The sequence below is a fragment of the Sceloporus occidentalis genome, unplaced genomic scaffold, assembly GCF_023333645.1.
Source record: "Sceloporus occidentalis isolate IW3139 unplaced genomic scaffold, rSceOcc1.0.p SCAF_175, whole genome shotgun sequence".
NCBI lineage: Eukaryota > Metazoa > Chordata > Lepidosauria > Squamata > Phrynosomatidae > Sceloporus > Sceloporus occidentalis.
Window position 1 is genome coordinate 59,876 of NW_028317155.1, and position 19,523 is coordinate 79,398.

Here is a 19,523-nt window from a genome sequence, read left to right on the forward strand (position 1 = left end):
TTTGTGTTTTAACTTTAAATTACTGCTGGGGTATGTAGTGTTTAGCCAACTTTTGTTTTTTGGTTGTGGAGCATTTTGGGTTTTCATAGAATATTACATCCCACTTATTGTTGGACGTATTAGTACTGTTGTTACGGGGCTCCCACCATACTGACTTCTGGTAAACAATAGAATATCTCAATTGCCTAAGGAGAACCCTCTGACCAAAGTCTATGGAGAAGGGACTTGATTGGCATTACCGTAAAGAATGCGCTCGGTGTGTTTTTAGTTTGGGATGTGATCAGAATATCATGACTGCATACAATGGTATGCGATATACATACAGATCTGCAGTTAATTGACCTAATGAAAAACTAGACCTGTTACTGTTTCAATGCTGTATTTAAAAGTCAAAGAAGAATGATTTGTTGTATGTGTAATTTTTACAGTAATACTATTCTTTGCTCTGTTCCACCGTTGTTTATAATCCTGCAGATGCCCACTTTATCTCTTGCTTTTTATGATGAGGAGATTAACATTTTCATTATTTTCAAATTTCTCATTGAGTGTTAATATGTTCTCAGACATGAATTTCAAGATGCCGATTTCGTGTCCTTGTGTGAGAAATTAAGAATATCTGATCATGTGAAGAGAAGAGCCTGGCATACGTATGAGAAATTGTTCGCCTCCGGCTGTGTGTTGGTAAGTGTTACTGTGAAGAGGTTAGTGTTTGCGGACTGAAAGACCCTATAACTCCAGTCTCCAAAGCATCTGTGGAGGAAATCGTTTCCCCGAGGGCTTTATACACTACTACTTCATGCTTCCTATAGCTCTGCTCTCCACCTTCCCAAAAAAAACTTTTTTCAGTAATCTCTTCCCTCTCTATCAACTGTATAGGTCTGTTTTTCACATTTTAATACCTTCCTACATCCCTTGTCATCTCCCTCCCTTTCCAACTTTTCTGACCAGGACCTTGTTAACTGTTTGCATCAGAGATAATATTCCGCTTCATGACTCTGCTTACTGTACATGGTACCCAAACCCCGTCTCTTTGTAGCAGCCTCCTTCAACTGCTTTATAGTCTTTCTGATGCCCTCCAATGTCACTCCTTGGCCACTCGGCTATATTCGCTTGCGTTTCATTTTCTCTTTTCAATGTCCTTATACCACCTCATCCTCTCTTTCCACTAGTGCGTTCCCACCTCTTTCAAACATGCCCTCATCTCTGATTTTCAAAGAAATGGGGATGTGGGATGCAGAAGGTTTAACTACAATCATGTCTCCCGTCTCCTGCTGGCCAACAAACTACTGGAATGTTTACTTTACTGTCTCGTAGCCTATTTTCTCCCCTTGATAGTCTGTAATGTGGTCCATTCGATAACTCTGTACTGAGACACTCTCCTCAATCCCAAAATAAAATATGTCTTGGACATATACCGTGTTTCCCCGATAGTAAGACACCCCCGATAGTAAGACGTATCGGGAGTTTCAGAGGGGTCAGCTAATATAAGCCGTACCCCGAAAGTAAGACATATGTCTTACTTTCGGGGAAACACGGGGGATTTGCCTACGGCCTACGGCCGCATTAACGCAGGGCATAAGGGGCGCCTGCCCCTTAGGCCCGCCGCACCTGCGACCGGGTCCGCCACTCTAAGGGGCCGGGAAGTCCCCACCAAGGCCGGCCTTACGTGTCTGCGGCCGCACAGGATTTAAATTAAAACATCGGGGTTTTTTTTTTAACTTTATTTAACATCCTCCATGTTAAATAAAGTTAAAAAAAACTTTATTTAACATGGAGGATGTTAAATAAAGTTTTTTTAACTTTATTTAACATGGAGGATGTTAAATAAAGTTGAAAAAAAACCCCGATGTTTTTATTTAAACCCTGTGCGGCCGCAGACCCCTAAGGCCGGCCCCTTAGAGCAGGGCCGACCTTTGGGGTGTGCGACCGCACAGGGCGCCACACTCCAGGGGGTGCCAACCTGCGGCACCCGGCACCCCTCCAGAGACGGACAGTAATGTCCGCCGCTGGAGGAGCAGGCTCGCAAGGGAGCGGTATCGGAGGTCTTTAACAGACCTCCGGCTCCCTTGAGTGATTTTAAGCCGGGTTCAACCCGGCTTAAAATCACTCAAGGGAGCCGGAGGTCTGTTAATGACCTCCGATACCGCTCCCTTGTGATCTGCGCGGCAACAGCTGTTGTGCGCCGGGGTTTCTTGTCAGATCCCGGCGCACAACACTGAAGCCGCGCCCACCGCTGTCCGTGCCCTCTGACCCGGAAGGAGACAAGAACTGGCGAAGAGGAGGAAAAGAAGCTGAAAGAAGAAAGGAAAGGTAGGAAAGCATTAAATTCGAAAAATTTTTCCCAATATAAGACATACCCCGAAAGTAAGACATAGTGGGGCTTTTAGGGATAAAAAGAAAGTAAGACGCTGTCTTACTTTCGGGGAAACACGGTATACAGCCTTTGATGTTGTTGAGAACCTCTTTCTCCTTCAAATATGTTATTGTTATGGCATATGTGACATGGCTTGCTCCAGAACCAAATCCTGTCTGACTGTATCTTTAGCGTCTCCTTTTCTAGTACTTGTTCCTCGCCCTTACTACTTTCTGTTGATATGCCTCAGAACTCGTGTTTGGGGCCTCTTTATCAACCCACCCCAGTATCATATCTATGCCAACAACACGCTATTCCCTGGCCTCTCACCCTTTCTTCTAACATGTCTAGTTAACGGTCTCTCTGAAATTGCATTTTGGATATCATCCTACTAACCATTCAACATCTTCAAGACTGAGCTTCTGGTTATTCTCTTTTCTCGATCCATCCAAAATTACCTCTCGTACTCGTTCTAACCAACATGCCTAACTTGTTGCCTTAGTGTCGCACTTAAAGGGTGAAGGAGAGAATTAAGTTAAGTGGCTCACTTAAGTCTGATGCCTTCATCTAGCTAAATGTCTACTGACGTGTGTCCTTTCCTCACACAATAGACTACTAAATACTAACCGACCTTCCCCTCGTCCTGCCTTTACCCCTCCACTTCTCCCACACTCATTACTGTATGCTCAGCATTATTATTGTCAATGTTGATCATGGTAACTGTCCTCTTATTGTAGTAGTGCTGTTGAAGCTGCTGCTGCGCTATAAGTAGCGGGATAGTTGGCTAGTACCAGAATAGTGAAGAGGAGGGTATGAGCCTTCACAAGATCCTCATCCCATCCTGATTTTGGTCCTTGTGATCATCAGGTTTTTTTTTGGGGGGGGGGGGGGGGAGTTGCTTTTGTTGTGAACCAGAGTGGCTTGATAAGCTATTCTTAGGGTTAGGTTCGACTCGCTCTCTTAGAGTTGAGGGTTTACTGCTGGCACCAGATTTGCCCTCTGCAACAAATAGTGCTTTCCCTTAAAAACGAACATGGAATGTATGTGGATCCTTAAGTGAGCAAATGTCATTTGTAATATATGTAGTGTTTAAGCGCTTAACACATTACACTGAAGATAGAAAAAAACCTTAAAGGCACTGATATAAAAACTATTTTTGTTACAATATTCTTTGCAATTACATAGAGGACTTTTCCCGATTGATTTACAAAACAAAAACAAAACTAGCAGACTATTTTTTAATTTTATTTACTCTTATTTGTTTTTTAAGCGGGACTCCATAATGAAAATAGAATCGTTTGGCCTCTGTCTCTTCATTGCTTCAGTCGATTGTGATGAAATGACATTTACATTTACAGAACTCTTGAAGGCTATAAATATGAGGTAGGTGAAACAGGCGACTGGTGACTGTCATGCTTTTTCTTTTTAAGCACCCAAATGCAAATTCAGTGCCAAAGGACTGTGGAACACAGGGACTCTAATAGGTTGTACTTTTTGGTACATATTAAACTTTTCATTCACAAGCAATTGTTTCTTAGAACCAGGGCACTGATAGAAATGGTCAGAGCCATCCTTTAATACTTTAAGGATGGAGGATGTAATATGTCGTGTGCTACTGTCGCCGATTGCAGCTGCCATCAGTGGACTGAATGGAGACCCAACAGCAGCCCATAGGGGCCACTTCTGTGCATGGGATTTCACTGTTCATGAGGCAGGAAGAACATTGTTGTGGTGTGTACCCCACAAACTATATACCGTATTTGCTCGATTTATAAGACAAGGTTTGTTTCAGAGCAAATGCGCCAGGTGCTTCTATGACTGAGCGCCCGCATCACATGACCTTCTGGTGCACCCTGATGGAAGTGGCGGCAGCAGCGGAGGTTGTCTGTGCGCATCCCGCAGCCGGTGAACGTTTGCGGGATGCGCACAGACAACCTCCACTGCTGTATGTATATAAGGGTGAATTAGGCATATCTGGGGGGCAGAGTAGCAAGTCTGGGGGCAGATGTGCATAATGGGGGGGGCAGGTTGGCAAATAAAAGGAAATAAAAACTAAAATATTTTACATGAATTAATATTTACTAGTAAAACTTTTCTTATAGGGTAGTCTTATATTCAGGCCTTTAATTTTTTTCCCCTAAATTAATATTCAAATTTTGGGTGGTCGTCTTATAATCAGGGTCATCTTATAATTTTATTTTTTTTTGGACAGCTTTTCTAATTATACCACTTTTTTAGTAGTATTTTATTTAGTGTGAATAATATGTCGCAAAAAGGGGCAAATAATAAACTTTTTTCGTGTCTTATGCAAATTATCTGCTGCTGATAAAAATACCGTTTATTTCCAGCAACATTCCCTGAGTAGAATGATAGCACAAATGTATAGGTTTTTAATGCAAGATGCTCCCTTACATAGTAAATTATTTTTACGTTTTGGATTGGGGCCAAGGAATCTGTTACTTTTAATACTTATTGCCTGAACGAGTGATGTTACACGGGATCGATCAGCAAGATGCTAGCGAAGAGGAAACCCCAGGCTGTCGAAAGACATCCTGATCTACTATGTACCAGTGGGGTGCAAGAACCATATGATGTACTATTACGTCCTCGGTCATCTAGGGCCTGATTTATAGGATGTAATAGCACGTCATAAGCAAGTAAATGGCAGATTTGTCTTTTTTTTTCCCCATTGATATTTCATCACATGACAGTTTACAGACACCTGTTAAGAAGCCATTTCTGTTTCTATTGCAACAACCTATCACTGTCTGCTTTTTGTGTCGCTTTACAAGAGTTCCTGACACACTGGTGATAACCTAGTATTTTATAAACATATAAACCATTAGTTTGAAAGCTGAAAGCCTTTTGATACTCCATGTTTGCTAATAAAACAATTTTTTTATGATTAATAAGTAAAAACAAGAAACAATGTGAATTGTAATCTGATCTTAAAATCATATTTATCATTTATTTGTTTAAATTCATTATTTTCCTTACAGCGTTAATAAATGTTTTCGAATGCTAAGAGAAATGGATGACAACTTGGACAATCTCAGCACTAAAGTAGACCATGCCGTATCAAAGTTGAAGACAAAATATGAAACAATGTGTCTCTTATACCAGAAGTTTCAAAGGTAATGATTTATGATGATGTATTGGCAAAGATACATGTCACGGTTTATTCTATGCTTGTTGTACATTAGCAACTCTTTGCTATTAGGTGAGGATGTGTATTCTCTCCATTCCATTGCAGTGTAAGGAAGTTTTACAGCCTCCAATCAGAAGTGCATGGGGCTAATACAGCGAGGGAATTTAAACGGGCATGGGATAGGCATAAAGTTATCCTGAATCTAAGACACGGGCTTATTAAGTTCTGAGTCAGGCAAAATGGCCACACTAGATGGGCCAAATGGTTCTTTCCAGATGTCGAATTCAACCTGTTTCTGCCATGACTGTAGTGGGAGAACTAATAATTTGTCAATACATTAAAAATGTTTTCCTGATGTTTCCATCCCGTCTATTTTAAGTCCTGTTGAATCCTAGTACACTTGTTAATATTTTATAAGTTGATGCATTTTTGATCCATTCTTGTGGAGTGAGTGCTGCTGATTGGTCGATTTAGAAAAAAAAACAAAAACAGCCAGTGAACTGCAGTTCCTGACGCAGGGGGTGACCTCGTCCCCGAGCCAGTCACTGGGAACCGCCATTAACCCTACCAGTGCCAGAAGTCTTGAATGCGTGAGACTGGATGGGTGGATGGATGTCTTGCTTTCGCAAAAAAAGCAAGGATTCATTCATGAATAGTGAGAGCCTCAATAAAGTAAAAATAAATAAATAATATATAATATTATTATAATAATATATATAAATATACAATGTAAAAAAATCACTGCATACTCTGCGATACTCTGATTTTTTGACATTGTGTCTACTGGACTAATGCGGCTTAATCCTTCAATTTAAGCAAGTTGTAGGCTGATCTATAGTTTTTTACAACTTTTTTTTTTTACAAAAGCAGATGCCTGAGAAAAGCAAAAGGCCGGCATACTTGTGAAAACGTATCTTGTTATGTATGGTATATTAACAGTTTATTTTTTGTGTGGCTAACTTGTCCTATTTTGTGTGCTGTTGCACAGTGTAGTGTGCCCTGTAGAGTTACCGATAATATATATATAAAAAAACAAAACATTAAAATCTATGCATGTGGACTGTTTCTGTAATCTACAGATGCAGCTGAATACATTGTGGTGGGTGAAAGCAACAAAAGTTATGCCTCCCTTTGCCAGAGATTGGCGACCAAAATATATACTTTGGTTGGGTTATTTTAAGCTGATGGGCTGCTCAATAGTCCCAAATGAGACGTATCCTTTTAGAAAATAAACTTGAGCATTTAAGTTTAGAAAAAGGGATGGGGATGTTCCTTTTTGTTAACCCTGTAACGTCTAAAGAAAACCTATGCATGTCTTTTTCTCCGAATTCATTTTGGAATGCATTTTGGTTTAACTGAACTGGTTTGGGGGACCGTTTTCAAAGAAAAATAGAAAGCTCTATCTGTCATGGAACGAACAATTTATCATTTATGTGGATGCGCAAAAAATTAAAAAGGAGAATCATGGTTAAGGAAACCGTGTGAAAATGCAGAAAAAGTCTGTTTTGGGCACAAATAAAGCCATTTTTTACTTTTGCATATATAAAATATATTGCCCCCCCTGCTCTTCGAGTTATTTTGCTTTTGTGCGGAAACGACAGCTCCTTTGTAAATGGGTATATGATATTTGAAATCGTAACAATAAATGCCATTAGTCTTGAGGTTTGAGCGGAAAGCGTTTGTAGTAATCACTGTTGTGTGGTGCTGCCCCCATGTGGCTGCAGTATGATTAACATTGTAACATTCACCAAATACAAGGCACATTTTTTTTTTAAATGTAACCTACATTTAAAAAAAAAAATAAAAAAATCTCTTTGGGTGAAACTTGCACTGACTATTTCAGTATTTGAAAGTAGCTGTTTTCTGTTTGCTTTCTTATAATCCAGCTTCTTAAATGCTTGTCTGTTAGCACGACACACGTCTGTAGCGGAACAACGAGTAAGCAGGGCATAAATGATTAGGGGTTCCTGCTAATCTAACAATCTTTCTTGCTTGTTTTATTATTTTAAAGGGAGATGTCTCTCACTCCCCCTCCTGTCCTGAAAGAGAAAAGCTGAAAAAAAAAAAGTTAATTCATTTAAAAATATTAAATAAATTATTAAAATAATAATATAAATAATACCAAAAATACATATAAAAATTTTTATTAAAAAAACCTTACTTCCCATTGCCCTAGCATAACATCTAGCCAGTATAACCCTCCTGCCCCCGTTCACAACCCCCAAACCCGTTAAGCCATAGGCATAAAAATTATACAAAATTGTACACCTTATAGTATGCTCCCTGGTGCTGGGAAAGTCTGGAAAATCTATATAAATTAGGTATTTCTGAAATCAGGACACCTGAATCGATAAACTTGGAGGGGATTTTCCATCACTTTACCTAATTTTGTGAGGATTCAGAGGGAAAATGTAAAAAAAAATTAGTTTATTTTTTAGTTTATATATAGTTTACATGGGTACACTATTCACAGGAAAGGAGAATAATCGCTAAACCGACATACCGCAAAAATGGCAAAATTGCTCCGGGCTTTGAGGTACCAAAAACCCCTGGGATTGAAGGGGTTAAAATATATTTCAAAGGAGCAACTGTTAGAACAAAAGGTCATTGTCTAAAACTAAAGGGTCAGTCGATTCGGTGTTAGGATAAGTGGAACAGTCTCCCAGAAGAAGTGGTAGAGGTTAATACAGCAAGGGAATGTAAACAATGCATGAGATGAGGTGATGTATGTCTATTCTGAATGTGACATGAGACCAAGGACTGATTCAGGTGTGAATCTTTACATCAGGAAAATGTGTATTTGCTGTCAGATTTTACATATCAATAAAACTATTTAATTTTCTTTATTTAAACCTATATCTGCTGTATTTTTCAGGACTTTTGGCTTAATATTTGTGGAACCCCCTGGTGATAGGTGAGTGGTGTCTTAATTTTGTATGTAGGTTTAACAGGTAAGGGTTAAGCAGAATATACAGTGAATTAAATAAAAAAACATTTCAAGTGCCCCCCCCAGGAGCTCAGGGCGGTATGTAACAAATGGCTAGGACAGTTTGTCTAGACCCCCGCTACACCTTAATCTCCCCCAAGCACAAAGTGTTCTTGTTCTAGTAACTGTTTCTCTTCCGCAGGGCTGACACAGACACTCCTTCCATTCTGAAAACGTCTTGGGTAACATTCATTTTAGCAAAAGGTAACGTTTCTTACCTGTGCGTAGCTCCCCTTTGTTGTTTGGGTTGTTCTAGATTCTATCTTCTATGTTCCATTTTCCTTCCGACATTGTGTCGTGTGCCATGCTGGATTTACCTCTACTGCGTGCGTGATGTGTTTCTTTATATTATATATATTATTTATTTATTTATATATATATATATATATATAATTGTTTATATTAACAGAGTTCAAAGTATAACAGTGTCATTGTTTTCTTACATACACTAATTCATATTTATATTTGTTAATACCCCTTAACTAGGCTGGGCAGTGTATTTTAGAAATTCAATCAGCAGGGCAAATCATTTTGGACTAATTTTCTGTGCTGGGCAGTGTATTGTGTGAGTATGTATTCCTCGCCATGTAGCTGGGTCACTTTTGGCAATTAAAAGAAGGGAAAATGACACTGTAAAAATGCTTGTACTAAAATTGTATGCTTCCTCCTCTTCTAGAATTCACTTTGATGTGCCACAAATAAGAGAGAAAATAACCCAGTTTGTTAAAATAAATAAAACATTACGCTAAAGGTGCTGTTCCACTCAGACAAGACATTACTTGTCTAATATGCTTTACAAAAATTTAACAGATCTGTAATTTAATTCTATCCTTCTGAAGGTTTAATCACATAAAATCAAAAACTCCAGCCATCATGCACTATAAATACATATAATTGGGGTAGATCTGTTTAGATCCCAGTGTGCAAATATAAAGTCTTCCAATTGGTTTCCGTGAAAGCACTTTCAGCCACTGATTGGCTGCTTAAGCTGTCAATCAGTTACCAAAATACTCCCATTGATTTCATTGGAAGTTCTTTTTCACAATGACTGGTTGCTGGTCCTTAATATAATTAAATGAACATGATTATTATGTAAAATATTAATCCTGTTTGTTTTCAGGAAGAGTATTACAGATGGATGATGACTTGGTGATCTCTTGGCAGCTATTGCTTTGTGTCCTGGAATATATAATGAAGCAAACTCCTCCAGAAGCACTCAAGGAACCATACAGTAAGTTTTAGTCCAAAATACGAACCTGAGCCAGGAATGTCATTTCCGATCCGTGCTATATATGAGTTTATAAAATAAAAATGGTCAGATTCCCAAAATAAGGGGCATGCAAGCCACAACGCACACAATCGCTTATGAAAGAATTGTAACAGGTGTGTAAATGCCTGTGCAAATATCCCTAAACCATGACGGCTTCTACAACAAATAGGCAAATATAATAGTGAAACTTTGTTTTTGTGTGCCACTTAATGCATTGGGTGTGCTAATTGTAAACAAAAAATGTGCGCAACACAGGATTTGGTTATTAAATGGTATAAAAGTGTAACTAGTGGTTTTCCTTATCAAGTGCTTATTTCGCACAAAACGCATCAGGCAGTCATTTTCCTTTGGTATGTGTAGCTTTACCTTATTGATCAAATTTATGGATACTTTAAATGTTTTATAATGTACTGTTGCCTGGAATCGACCTGTACTTACAGCTAGAAATAGTTCCGATTTGCAAAGGGACATGTAGAAAAGTTTTCAGAGATTTGGATATCCACATTCATAAGTTTTTATATATGCAGTCCAGCACTACCTTCACTCGTTTTACCTGCACTTACGTGACCACCCACTGTCCTCTTAAAGTACATGTATGTATGTTTATAATATATAATTATCTTTTTACAAATATTCAGTACTGTCATAGTTAGTGATATTTTATGCTTAATAGTGTTGTAATTCCGTATTTGCAGTTTTTTGTTGCTGTGGATTGTGCAACTAGTCCATTTTCTGGTAGGGTTAAAATGTATGCAAACGTTGATGTTTCTTAAATTCAGAGAGCACCGTGAATGGACTGTCTGTTGGAGTACCGACCCGCGCTTCCCGGCGTGGTCAGAACAGGAATAGAAGCGTGTCACGGCAGTCTGAGAGAGACACAAGAGTCATAGAGGTTCTTTGTAAGGAAAATGAATGTCCTGTTGATGAGGTAATAATTTCCTTGTTCTACATTTGCTTTTGGTTGAGGAAGTATAAAAATATAAATCATTTTTTTATCCTGTGTATTCAATCAAGTTTTTTTTTCCCACTTCCTCAATAATACATTGACTTTTTTTTCTGTTTGTTGTACCAGACTGTAAAATATTATTGCTCTATTACAGCAAATGACTCTGTTTTTCAAACATTTTAAAAATAAACTTACACACCTGACACACAGTGCTGTACATTTTGACACTAAAATGTATTTTCTCTTTCCTTCACAAATGCATCTTGGACTTCACTTTCCTAGGCATCTGAGGCTGATCTTGGAGGAGACAAGGCAGACCTTTTTAAATTGCTGCCTTTGATACCCTTTGTTTCTCCTCCCTTCGGTAGGCAGGGTGTTCTTCGTTTTAGAAGGGGTCTTTGATTTGGAAGATGTCAAGGAAATACCATTCAAAGAACACCTATCTAAGGCATAAATATTGGGGATTCTGTTACACTTTCAGAGAGAATGGAAACGTCTCCTCTTTAACAATAAGGACAGCAGGTTTTGGGAGGTCTCTAAAGTTGGTTCTGCTGTCTGGAGGGTCACCCAGAAAACATGTTTCTCTAGAAGTGAGCTCTCAGACCACATGAGTAAGAAAGCGTATGGTGCTAAGAAAAGTTTAACGTGTCCGCCATGGGGTCTACACATGTAAACAGCTGAAGTTGCTAGGCCTATCAATGTCTGGTTTATTAGCAGTGCAGTATATCTGAGACCCGTCCCTAGAGTGTTTTGGTATGAGCAGAAAAGACTATGCTCACATGGCCCTAAGGCCACTTGATGGCAGAAATTGACTCCAATAATCAACTGTCAACCATGCCTTAAAATTGATATCTTCAGAGAGAAATCTCATAAAGTGCCAGCCTTCAAATTAAATGCAGCTCGTTTGGCTTGTCTATCAGTCAGCTCCACGACCTCATATGCCGATCAGGCATGGGGAGTCTATATTTGCCTAAAACAACCCCTTTTCCCACTTGAGAGCTAGGAGGATTCTCCTAGGAAGCAGGAGGATAGGTCATAAACCATTTTTTTTTCTCCACTTGCGAGAGCTGTGTGGGTCATGGGGAAAAAAACAGATCGGAGTCAACCTCTATGTTCCACATCTATTCAAGAACATTGAATATTTTTTTTTCCATTTCTTAGCACGTATGCAGCATTGTTTCCCCACTAAATTAGGCTCTTTTGCTGCTGTATTCTGTAGCATGTGCTTTCAGTTCCACAAAGAGTTAAGGTGGAGAGAGCAATTTACCTCTGGAAGGTGAAGCCAGACAAGGATGGCCACCGGTGGAGACCAATGGTAAAATAATTGTGTTGGCTATAGTCCTGAATAGTTTAGGCAGATAAATTTATTTTTTTATTTAGCAGAGAACATTCATTAGGAATTATAATCTCAATGAATTATTAATGACAAGGCACAGCAGGATTCCTATTCTTTTGCATTCTCTTTTCAGAATCTACCAAACAAGACTTGGTATTGTCTGTCAAATAACAATTCCATCTTAAAATGTGTAGGACATCAGTGTTGCAGGTGACCTTCTTGTCTGTGGAGTGATGTTGCAGGGATTGCTGATTCAGCATCTTGTATTAAGAAACTGGGTATAATACATCCATCAAAACACAACCTCCATTTATATTCTGATTTTTCTCACTGAGTAAACGTATATTTGTGGGCAACATAATGTAAATGTGGACTTAATGTATCTTTGAATAAGAGATATATTTGGGTTTATTATTATTTTACATTTTCTAGGTGAAAAATGTGTATGCCTCAAGTTTTGTCAGCTTCTTGGATTCTGTTGGAGTTCCTATGACTGATGGACTTCCTCAGGTACAGTATAATGACACTATGTTATACGAAGTGTAGTCCATTTCAAAGCATGGTGAAAAGTGCGTGCTGAAAATCTTTTTTTTTTTTATTTTTTTTATTTTTTTTTTCTTCGGTAACATTTGTGGTTCGCCTTCCCCATGCATGTAGCAAAACAAAATGCATATTGATTTTGCTCTAAATAATGGTTAATGTTTTGATATATTTAGTTTGAAGATATGTCAAGACTGTATGAAGAACTATATAATAAAAATAAAGATTTTGATGCACGGCTGTTTCTGGAAAATGATGAAACTCTGAGAGTGGACGTCCAAGACAGGTAAGTGTTTGGGTTTTTTCTTTTATGTTCTTCCCATTTATCCCTTAAAATTGTTAAATACGTGTGCCTTTCTTGTGATCTGAATGTCGACGCGTGGTGCTGGCTCTCTTTGCTGTATTTAACGTTTTAATAACTAAATGCTTATGTGTGTAATAAAATATATGTATATGTAGCTACCTATTTCAGGCAATGTTGTCTACATGTATTAGTTTACCCCTTACTGTGAAGAATACTTGTATTTAGTTATATTTAAATCAGGTGATTCTTTAGTAGATTTTTATAGTCTTTATACAACTTTACGGCATTGTGACAACATATGGGTATAAAATCCTGTTGTGTGGTGAGTGACAATAAATTCTACGTGCTTGCATAATTTATCATGACCTGATGCATTGCCAGCCCATCAGCCGAGGAACAAATTAAAACTAATGAAAACGTTTTATCCACTCTTTTAACGTTTTTATTTGCTAACCCTACAACCCTGAATAAGCTGACAAGCCCATGCATTATAACTTTCATTCAGTGACCTATATATATATATATATATATATATTTATTTATTTTTTTTTGTCAGTTTGGAACAGGAGAAAACGCCGAAGAAAACAGATCTGGAGGAAGTTCCCCTGATTCCACCGCAAACGCCAGTCAGGTGAGCAAAATAAAAATAAATGTAGTATGTGAAGTGTGTGTGTGTGTGTGTGTGTGTATATATACACACTGTATGTATAATATTTTACTTCTAAATGTTTTTTGAGAGTTTATTTTTAGACATTTAAAAAGTTCTGTTAAAATGATTGTCGGGAAAATTATCTGCAACAGAGAGGGGGGGGAAATACTAACTTCGCTGGCCGTATCAGTGTGTGAGCTCTGTTGACAAACATTTTATTTGTAGTATTCTAGCATGTTGTGATACAGATTTTCTGTTTTCTAGAGCTGTGATGAACACAATCCACCAACTTATGGTTGTTTTACACTCTACAAGTGATGAACCATCTGACATTCTCAATTCATACTTTAATGTGAGTGACCAAAACAAAAGACACGTTTGGCAAGTTAGTTACAAGCTCAAACGATATGCGTTTTGTGGTGCTTACTGCATGCGCAACCCGCAGCCGTGGAAAACTTGGCAGCATAGTATAAACAAGGAGCTAAAAAGGTGGTGGCAACTTCAGTGAGGAATAAGGCAACAAATTGTGTGATGTAATGAGGTCATAGAATATCTGCTGGTCTGCTTATTACCAGCAGCCTTAGACAAAGCTTTGATTATAATGGACATGACTGTCCGTGTTCCCCTCCCTGAGCCATGGAGCACTCCTCATGCGTGTGTAAATCCTAGATGGAGAACCAGGAAGCTTGTGCTTATGCGCCCATTGGTTTCAGGACAAAACAACAAAAGGCTCTCTCCACCAAATGTATCGGTTTGTCTTAGTCTGTCAATTCTTGTGTTGTCATATCCCTTGAATTTATGTATTGTATTAAGCGCTGCGTAAACTGTTGGCGCCATATAAATAAAGGATAATAATAATAATAAAACAAGACAGATGTTGCTCACCAAGCCTATGAATGCCATAAGCAATGCATGTGATATGCAAAGAAGAATGGGCACATACATGGTCATTTATATAATAAAGGCATTACAGATGTTTTCCTGTATTATGTGATGATGTTTGTAAAGAGAAAGTTATGTGTGTTAACTAGTCATTGGAATAATTATACTTGGGACGTTTTGGGCCCTCATCTTCATTAAAGCCCTAATTTCACCAAACCTCTATTAGACAAGATGAGATCGATATAAAAGAGAAGGTTTCGATACTCCGAATTCTAATGACATCAGAGCAGCTTGAATCGCTTAACACTCGGGCAGCTAAAAGCATTGGCAGGCGGATATGTTTACAGGTAGGGTGGGAAGCACATAGAAAGTACTTCAATGTAGTATGTTGGATTGGTAACTGGCGTAAAGAAATCCCTCACTTAGTTTATTCCTCCCACAATTCAGAGCAACTATGAAACATATGTGTGTCCTGTGATAAATGGCCAGTGTGATCCCCTGTACTAGACGTGATAGTATTTTATGGACACTAACGGCTTTACTTTTGAGGTGCAGGCGACCGACTTTTTGTTCTATTTGATGTTCATGAAAGGCTCGTTACAATAAATTAAATTTCACCGAGTAAAAAAAGTGAAGTAAATGCACTTGAAGATGTTTAATTGCTGAGTGGTTTCACAAATGTAAACACAGCAGACATGTATGTCTTTTTATTTTTTATTAGATAGGTCTGTCATAACTTCAGAGGCTCTACTGTACGTATATTCTAATTATTTGCAGAACTGTACCGTGAACCCAAAGGAAGATATTTTGAAAAGGGTGGAACGTCTTGGCCGTGTCTTTAAAGAAAGATTTGCTGCATCTATTGGGCAAGCTTGTGCAGAAATTGGCTATCAGGTAATTATACAATTAACTGGCAGAATATTCAAAAGACTGGCTTTCAAATTGGTAAAATGATTAATTTTGTGGTCCAACGCCTCTACTGACACTAGGACACATTGTTATTATTTATTATTATTGATTCTTGTTTATGTTAGAAGGCACTACCACTTCTCAATTGGAGTAGTGTCAGCCAATCACATGTATGTTTTGCTAGCATACATACGATTGGCTGCTGCTGCCTCCATTGATGTCGGCTTACTTTCATAATAATTGGAATTCTACTGAACATGCGCAAGAAGTATTTTATAAATGTGTCCTGCTTTCATTAGAAGCAGATATGGTAGTGGCTAAAGGAGTCTCATTTTCTAAATCCTATCGCTTGTGAGGATCATGTCAACTAAAATGACGCATACATTTGAGGCTGCGTAGGCGAGCAGATGGATAGTAGGATTCAAGTGTAATTTTAACTGTGGGATTGTGTACAGTGAAGGGATATCTGCAGGAAATCTACTAAAAAAGGCTTTAGTGGCTCTATAAATTAAATACCTTGTGTGAATGTTTGAGTGCTGGTGTGACAGTTCCCTTTTACGTTTTCACCCCAAATTTGTTCTCTTAAACCTTAGTGATTTTCTTCTACAAAATATAGTCCAAAACACTGCCTTCACAGCAAATAACAAATCTATAGTGGATAGAATCTACATTGTAGCATACAAATTACTTAAAATTCCCATGTATAAAGATTGTAGACCCTATTTACATTTAACCTTTTGAGTGCTGGGTCAGGATCCCATTTTCCCTGTGGGAGGCCCAGTTGAGTTTTTGTAGATGTACTATAGTTTAGTTTTGTGACCTTAGAAAAAATTTAATAAGGGGCATCCTTTCAGGACAAGTTAATCTATAAATACATACACAATTTGCCTTAAACTAGATAATGTGATATCACCCCCCCCCAAAATAAAAATGTATTGTTTCCTAAATTATTTCCCCATAACTTACGAAACAAATGATAAAGGTAACTGTTATTGGTTACCTTGATAGCAAACATCTATGTTGGCTGCCTGCTCCAAGGATTTAAGTTTCTGCCCTTTCAGAATGCTCTGTATTTCTATATTGGTAATGTTCTTGTTTTTCTTAGAGGTATAAAGTTGGAGTGCGCTTGTATTACAGAGTCATGGAGGCCATTCTGAAATCGGTGAGCACAATACATTGGTAAACACTGCAGGCATGCATGGGCACCAAGATCACCTGAGTTTATGTATAACTTCTCTTATGTTGTTTTAGGAAGAAGAGCGCTTGTCAGTTCAAAATTTCAGGTGTGTTGTAGAAATGCTATTTTATTGGATTCGTTTTAGATAAGCTGTACCTTGTCTTGTGTATTGATGGCTTCCACTCTCCTGGCACCTGTACCTTTAACATAACAGTTCTACATTTCAAGCTAACCTCCTTTTGTTTATATTCAGACAGATGTGTTAACTGGACAGTCTTATTTAGTCTTGTAGATTCTTTTTTGATAGTATTTTGGGATTTACCTAGAATATATACCACAATCCTTCATAAAGAATGCTTGATTGAGTTACAACTTTACAAGATAATGTAAAGCTTTGCATATCAACACCCCTAAGTGTTCTTAGAAATATCCTGTATTGTGTCCCTTTCATCTTCAGTAGCAAGGATCAAGTACCCTTTTCTCCCTCATATGCTCAAAATGTCAACATATTTAGGGCCATGTAAACAACCATCCATGATGTTATGCAGTAGGTTGTGTGTTAGCAATACATGCAATTGCTACCAAGTTTATGCATGTAAATGTTTTGAGAATGATCAGAAGAAAGATGTCTGATGGGCTTATTTCTCTTATTTAGAGGTATATTTTTTATTTAGTGAAGCTGTGGTCTGCGTTTCTGTATAACCATAATGGAGCCTGCATGGTTTGGTATATTTAAATCTTTGCATTGATTTTCAGCAAACTGTTGAACAATGACATTTTCCATACGTGTCTTTTGGCCTGTGCTGTGGAAGTGGTTATGGCTACCTATGGAAGTGAGTAAAATCATTCTTTTTGCAAAGCACAAATCCGATTAAGGGAACTGTTTTTTAAGTTTAGACATTCCACATTTATTAGTTTTATACCCTGAATTACAGTTAATCACAAGTATGTGTTCATATTTTTTGTTTCAGGAAATGTTTCTCAGAAACAGTCAAATCCAATAACAGATCTGTCTTTTCCATGGATTCTCCATGTGTTTGACCTAAAAGCTTTTGACTTTTATAAAGTAATTGAAAGCTTTATAAAAGCTGAACCAAGCCTATCAAGAGATGCGATCAAACACCTTGAGCGATGTGAGCATCGTATCATGGAGTGCTTGGCCTGGCAGTCTGTAAGTACATTTGGTTTTCTTATCTAAAAAAAAAACCAGAACATTGATTGTTATCTGCAACAAACTATTACTTTCATAATTGATGATTTGGGCGGATTTAAAAACTGCAAATTTTTCATTTAAAATTTAATGAGGGGGCCGCGCGATGGGGATAGTTCTTTATTTGGAGACTAGAGGGTGGGAGGGGATTAATACATACCTTACAAGAGCCTGCAGTCTGGGATGTCTTCTCCTCTCAAACACCTCCCACCTAAGTCTCTCAGTTCCGCATTGTGCTGCCTGTTCATAACTCCTGTATACTTCTGACACAAGAGCTCCATATGTACCTTACCCACATAAAGCCTGCAGCACAAAATTATTTGTGTTAAAGCCCCATGGAAAAATAATTTTCCGTGAGCATAAAATACAATGCTCTTTACATATAGTTTAGCATTTGCAAAAACCTTGTTTTATCTCATTTTATTTTTCCAATAAACCGGCTTTATCTACAGAGCTGAAGGCTGCCTTTGTTGTCAGTCGTGATATATTGGGTGACGTTACCTGCCCAAACCCCACACTGAGCTGATACTTCAGCAATACTAATGAAGTCCATTCAGCAATAGAATTTCATTAGAGTATCTGATTTGACGATTATGACTGCAGGTAGTATGATAAGCAGTAGATGCTTGGTGGGTTGGGCTAAGAAGAGCTAGAACCCCAAAAAATGGCTAATATGCTACGACCTGAAAATATTATATTATACAAAAACTACAGCAGTTTAACAAAACAAAAGTAATGTTATATTTTGAAATCTTAATGTAATTTAATCTGATACTAGTCATAATAAAAATGATGATGGATCTCCTTTAAGACATACTGGTGCAAAAGCAGAGGGTCCTGCTCTTACAATCCATCAGTATGTTTAGCAGAGAAGTCTTCCTTTGGGATGGATTGGTCCTGCCAGGGTTCAATCATGGACCCTTTACGTAGAAACACTGCACTGGGAACAAGCAAATATGAACATTCAGAACATGCGTGCAAAAATGTAGCACTGCACATACAGCTTTTCTTTCAACTCCAGAAGCAAGTTAGCTTCAGCCTCTCTACTACCCCCCCACTATTCTTGAGTAGATGGTGCTGCCTGCATCCCTCTGGTAAAGTAAAGATTGTAGCGTAGTGGTTCCAAGTGCCCAATTTTCTGCATCAAACCACGTTGCGGACCTCAAAGAACAAACACTGCATATTAACCATTGAGAGGCACAGTGTGCATCAATTTGCCCATATAAGTTATGTTTGTTTTTTTAAACATAGAAACATAGAATGTGTCGGCAGATAATAACTATTTGGCCCATCTATCTGCCCAAGCAGAAAGACACATGAAAACAGGGTCTATTTGTGAAAAGGATTTTATTAAATAACAGCATTTGCACTGAAATGATATCAGTGTATAACAAAAATAAATGGAGTCACTCACTCATTCAAGCAATTCATTCACACAATTCACCCACACTAATTATTCATTCTTACTCCTTCACACAATTCATCCACACATTCATTATTCATTCTCTCATTCACACCATTTACCTAGATATACATTTTTTCTCCTCCCTTAACACTATCTAACCTCCCCACTTCTCTGTAGTTCACTTACCCTGCTTAGTCTTGTGGTGGGAGTGCGAGGCCTCTGCCTGGAATATGACATCATATTCTGGCGCTTGGCATGAAATGCCGGGACCAAGACAGAGGCCTCCTGTTCCCACCACTTCAGTCAGGGCCGCACCAAGGTGGGTGGCGGCAGGGAGCTGAGAAAAACGAAAGGGCGCCAAGCGGTTGCTGAAAGCTTTCTACAAATTAGTGACCGCTCGGCACCCCT

The 19,523-nt window shown here is 38.3% G+C and overlaps 1 protein-coding gene across 1 annotated transcript in view; it reads left to right on the forward strand.

The window, feature by feature from the left end:
• The first annotated feature begins 573 nt into the window (after positions 1-573).
• Positions 574-19,523, forward strand: part of LOC149279003 (retinoblastoma-associated protein-like) — a 79,238-nt gene continuing 60,288 nt past the window's right edge. Inside the window, exons 1-16 of the mRNA XM_089501492.1 lie at positions 574-681; positions 3,624-3,736; positions 5,353-5,487; positions 8,377-8,424; positions 8,630-8,691; positions 9,608-9,718; positions 10,537-10,685; positions 12,472-12,549; positions 12,756-12,865; positions 13,440-13,514; positions 13,797-13,884; positions 15,192-15,308; positions 16,429-16,485; positions 16,575-16,606; positions 17,257-17,333; positions 17,472-17,671. Coding sequence (XP_089357618.1) covers positions 9,622-9,718; positions 10,537-10,685; positions 12,472-12,549; positions 12,756-12,865; positions 13,440-13,514; positions 13,797-13,884; positions 15,192-15,308; positions 16,429-16,485; positions 16,575-16,606; positions 17,257-17,333; positions 17,472-17,671 — 1,080 coding nt within the window. The 5' untranslated portion in view covers positions 574-681; positions 3,624-3,736; positions 5,353-5,487; ... (1 more) ...; positions 8,630-8,691; positions 9,608-9,621. The remainder of the gene's footprint in view (positions 682-3,623; positions 3,737-5,352; positions 5,488-8,376; positions 8,425-8,629; positions 8,692-9,607; positions 9,719-10,536; positions 10,686-12,471; positions 12,550-12,755; positions 12,866-13,439; positions 13,515-13,796; positions 13,885-15,191; positions 15,309-16,428; positions 16,486-16,574; positions 16,607-17,256; positions 17,334-17,471; positions 17,672-19,523) is intronic.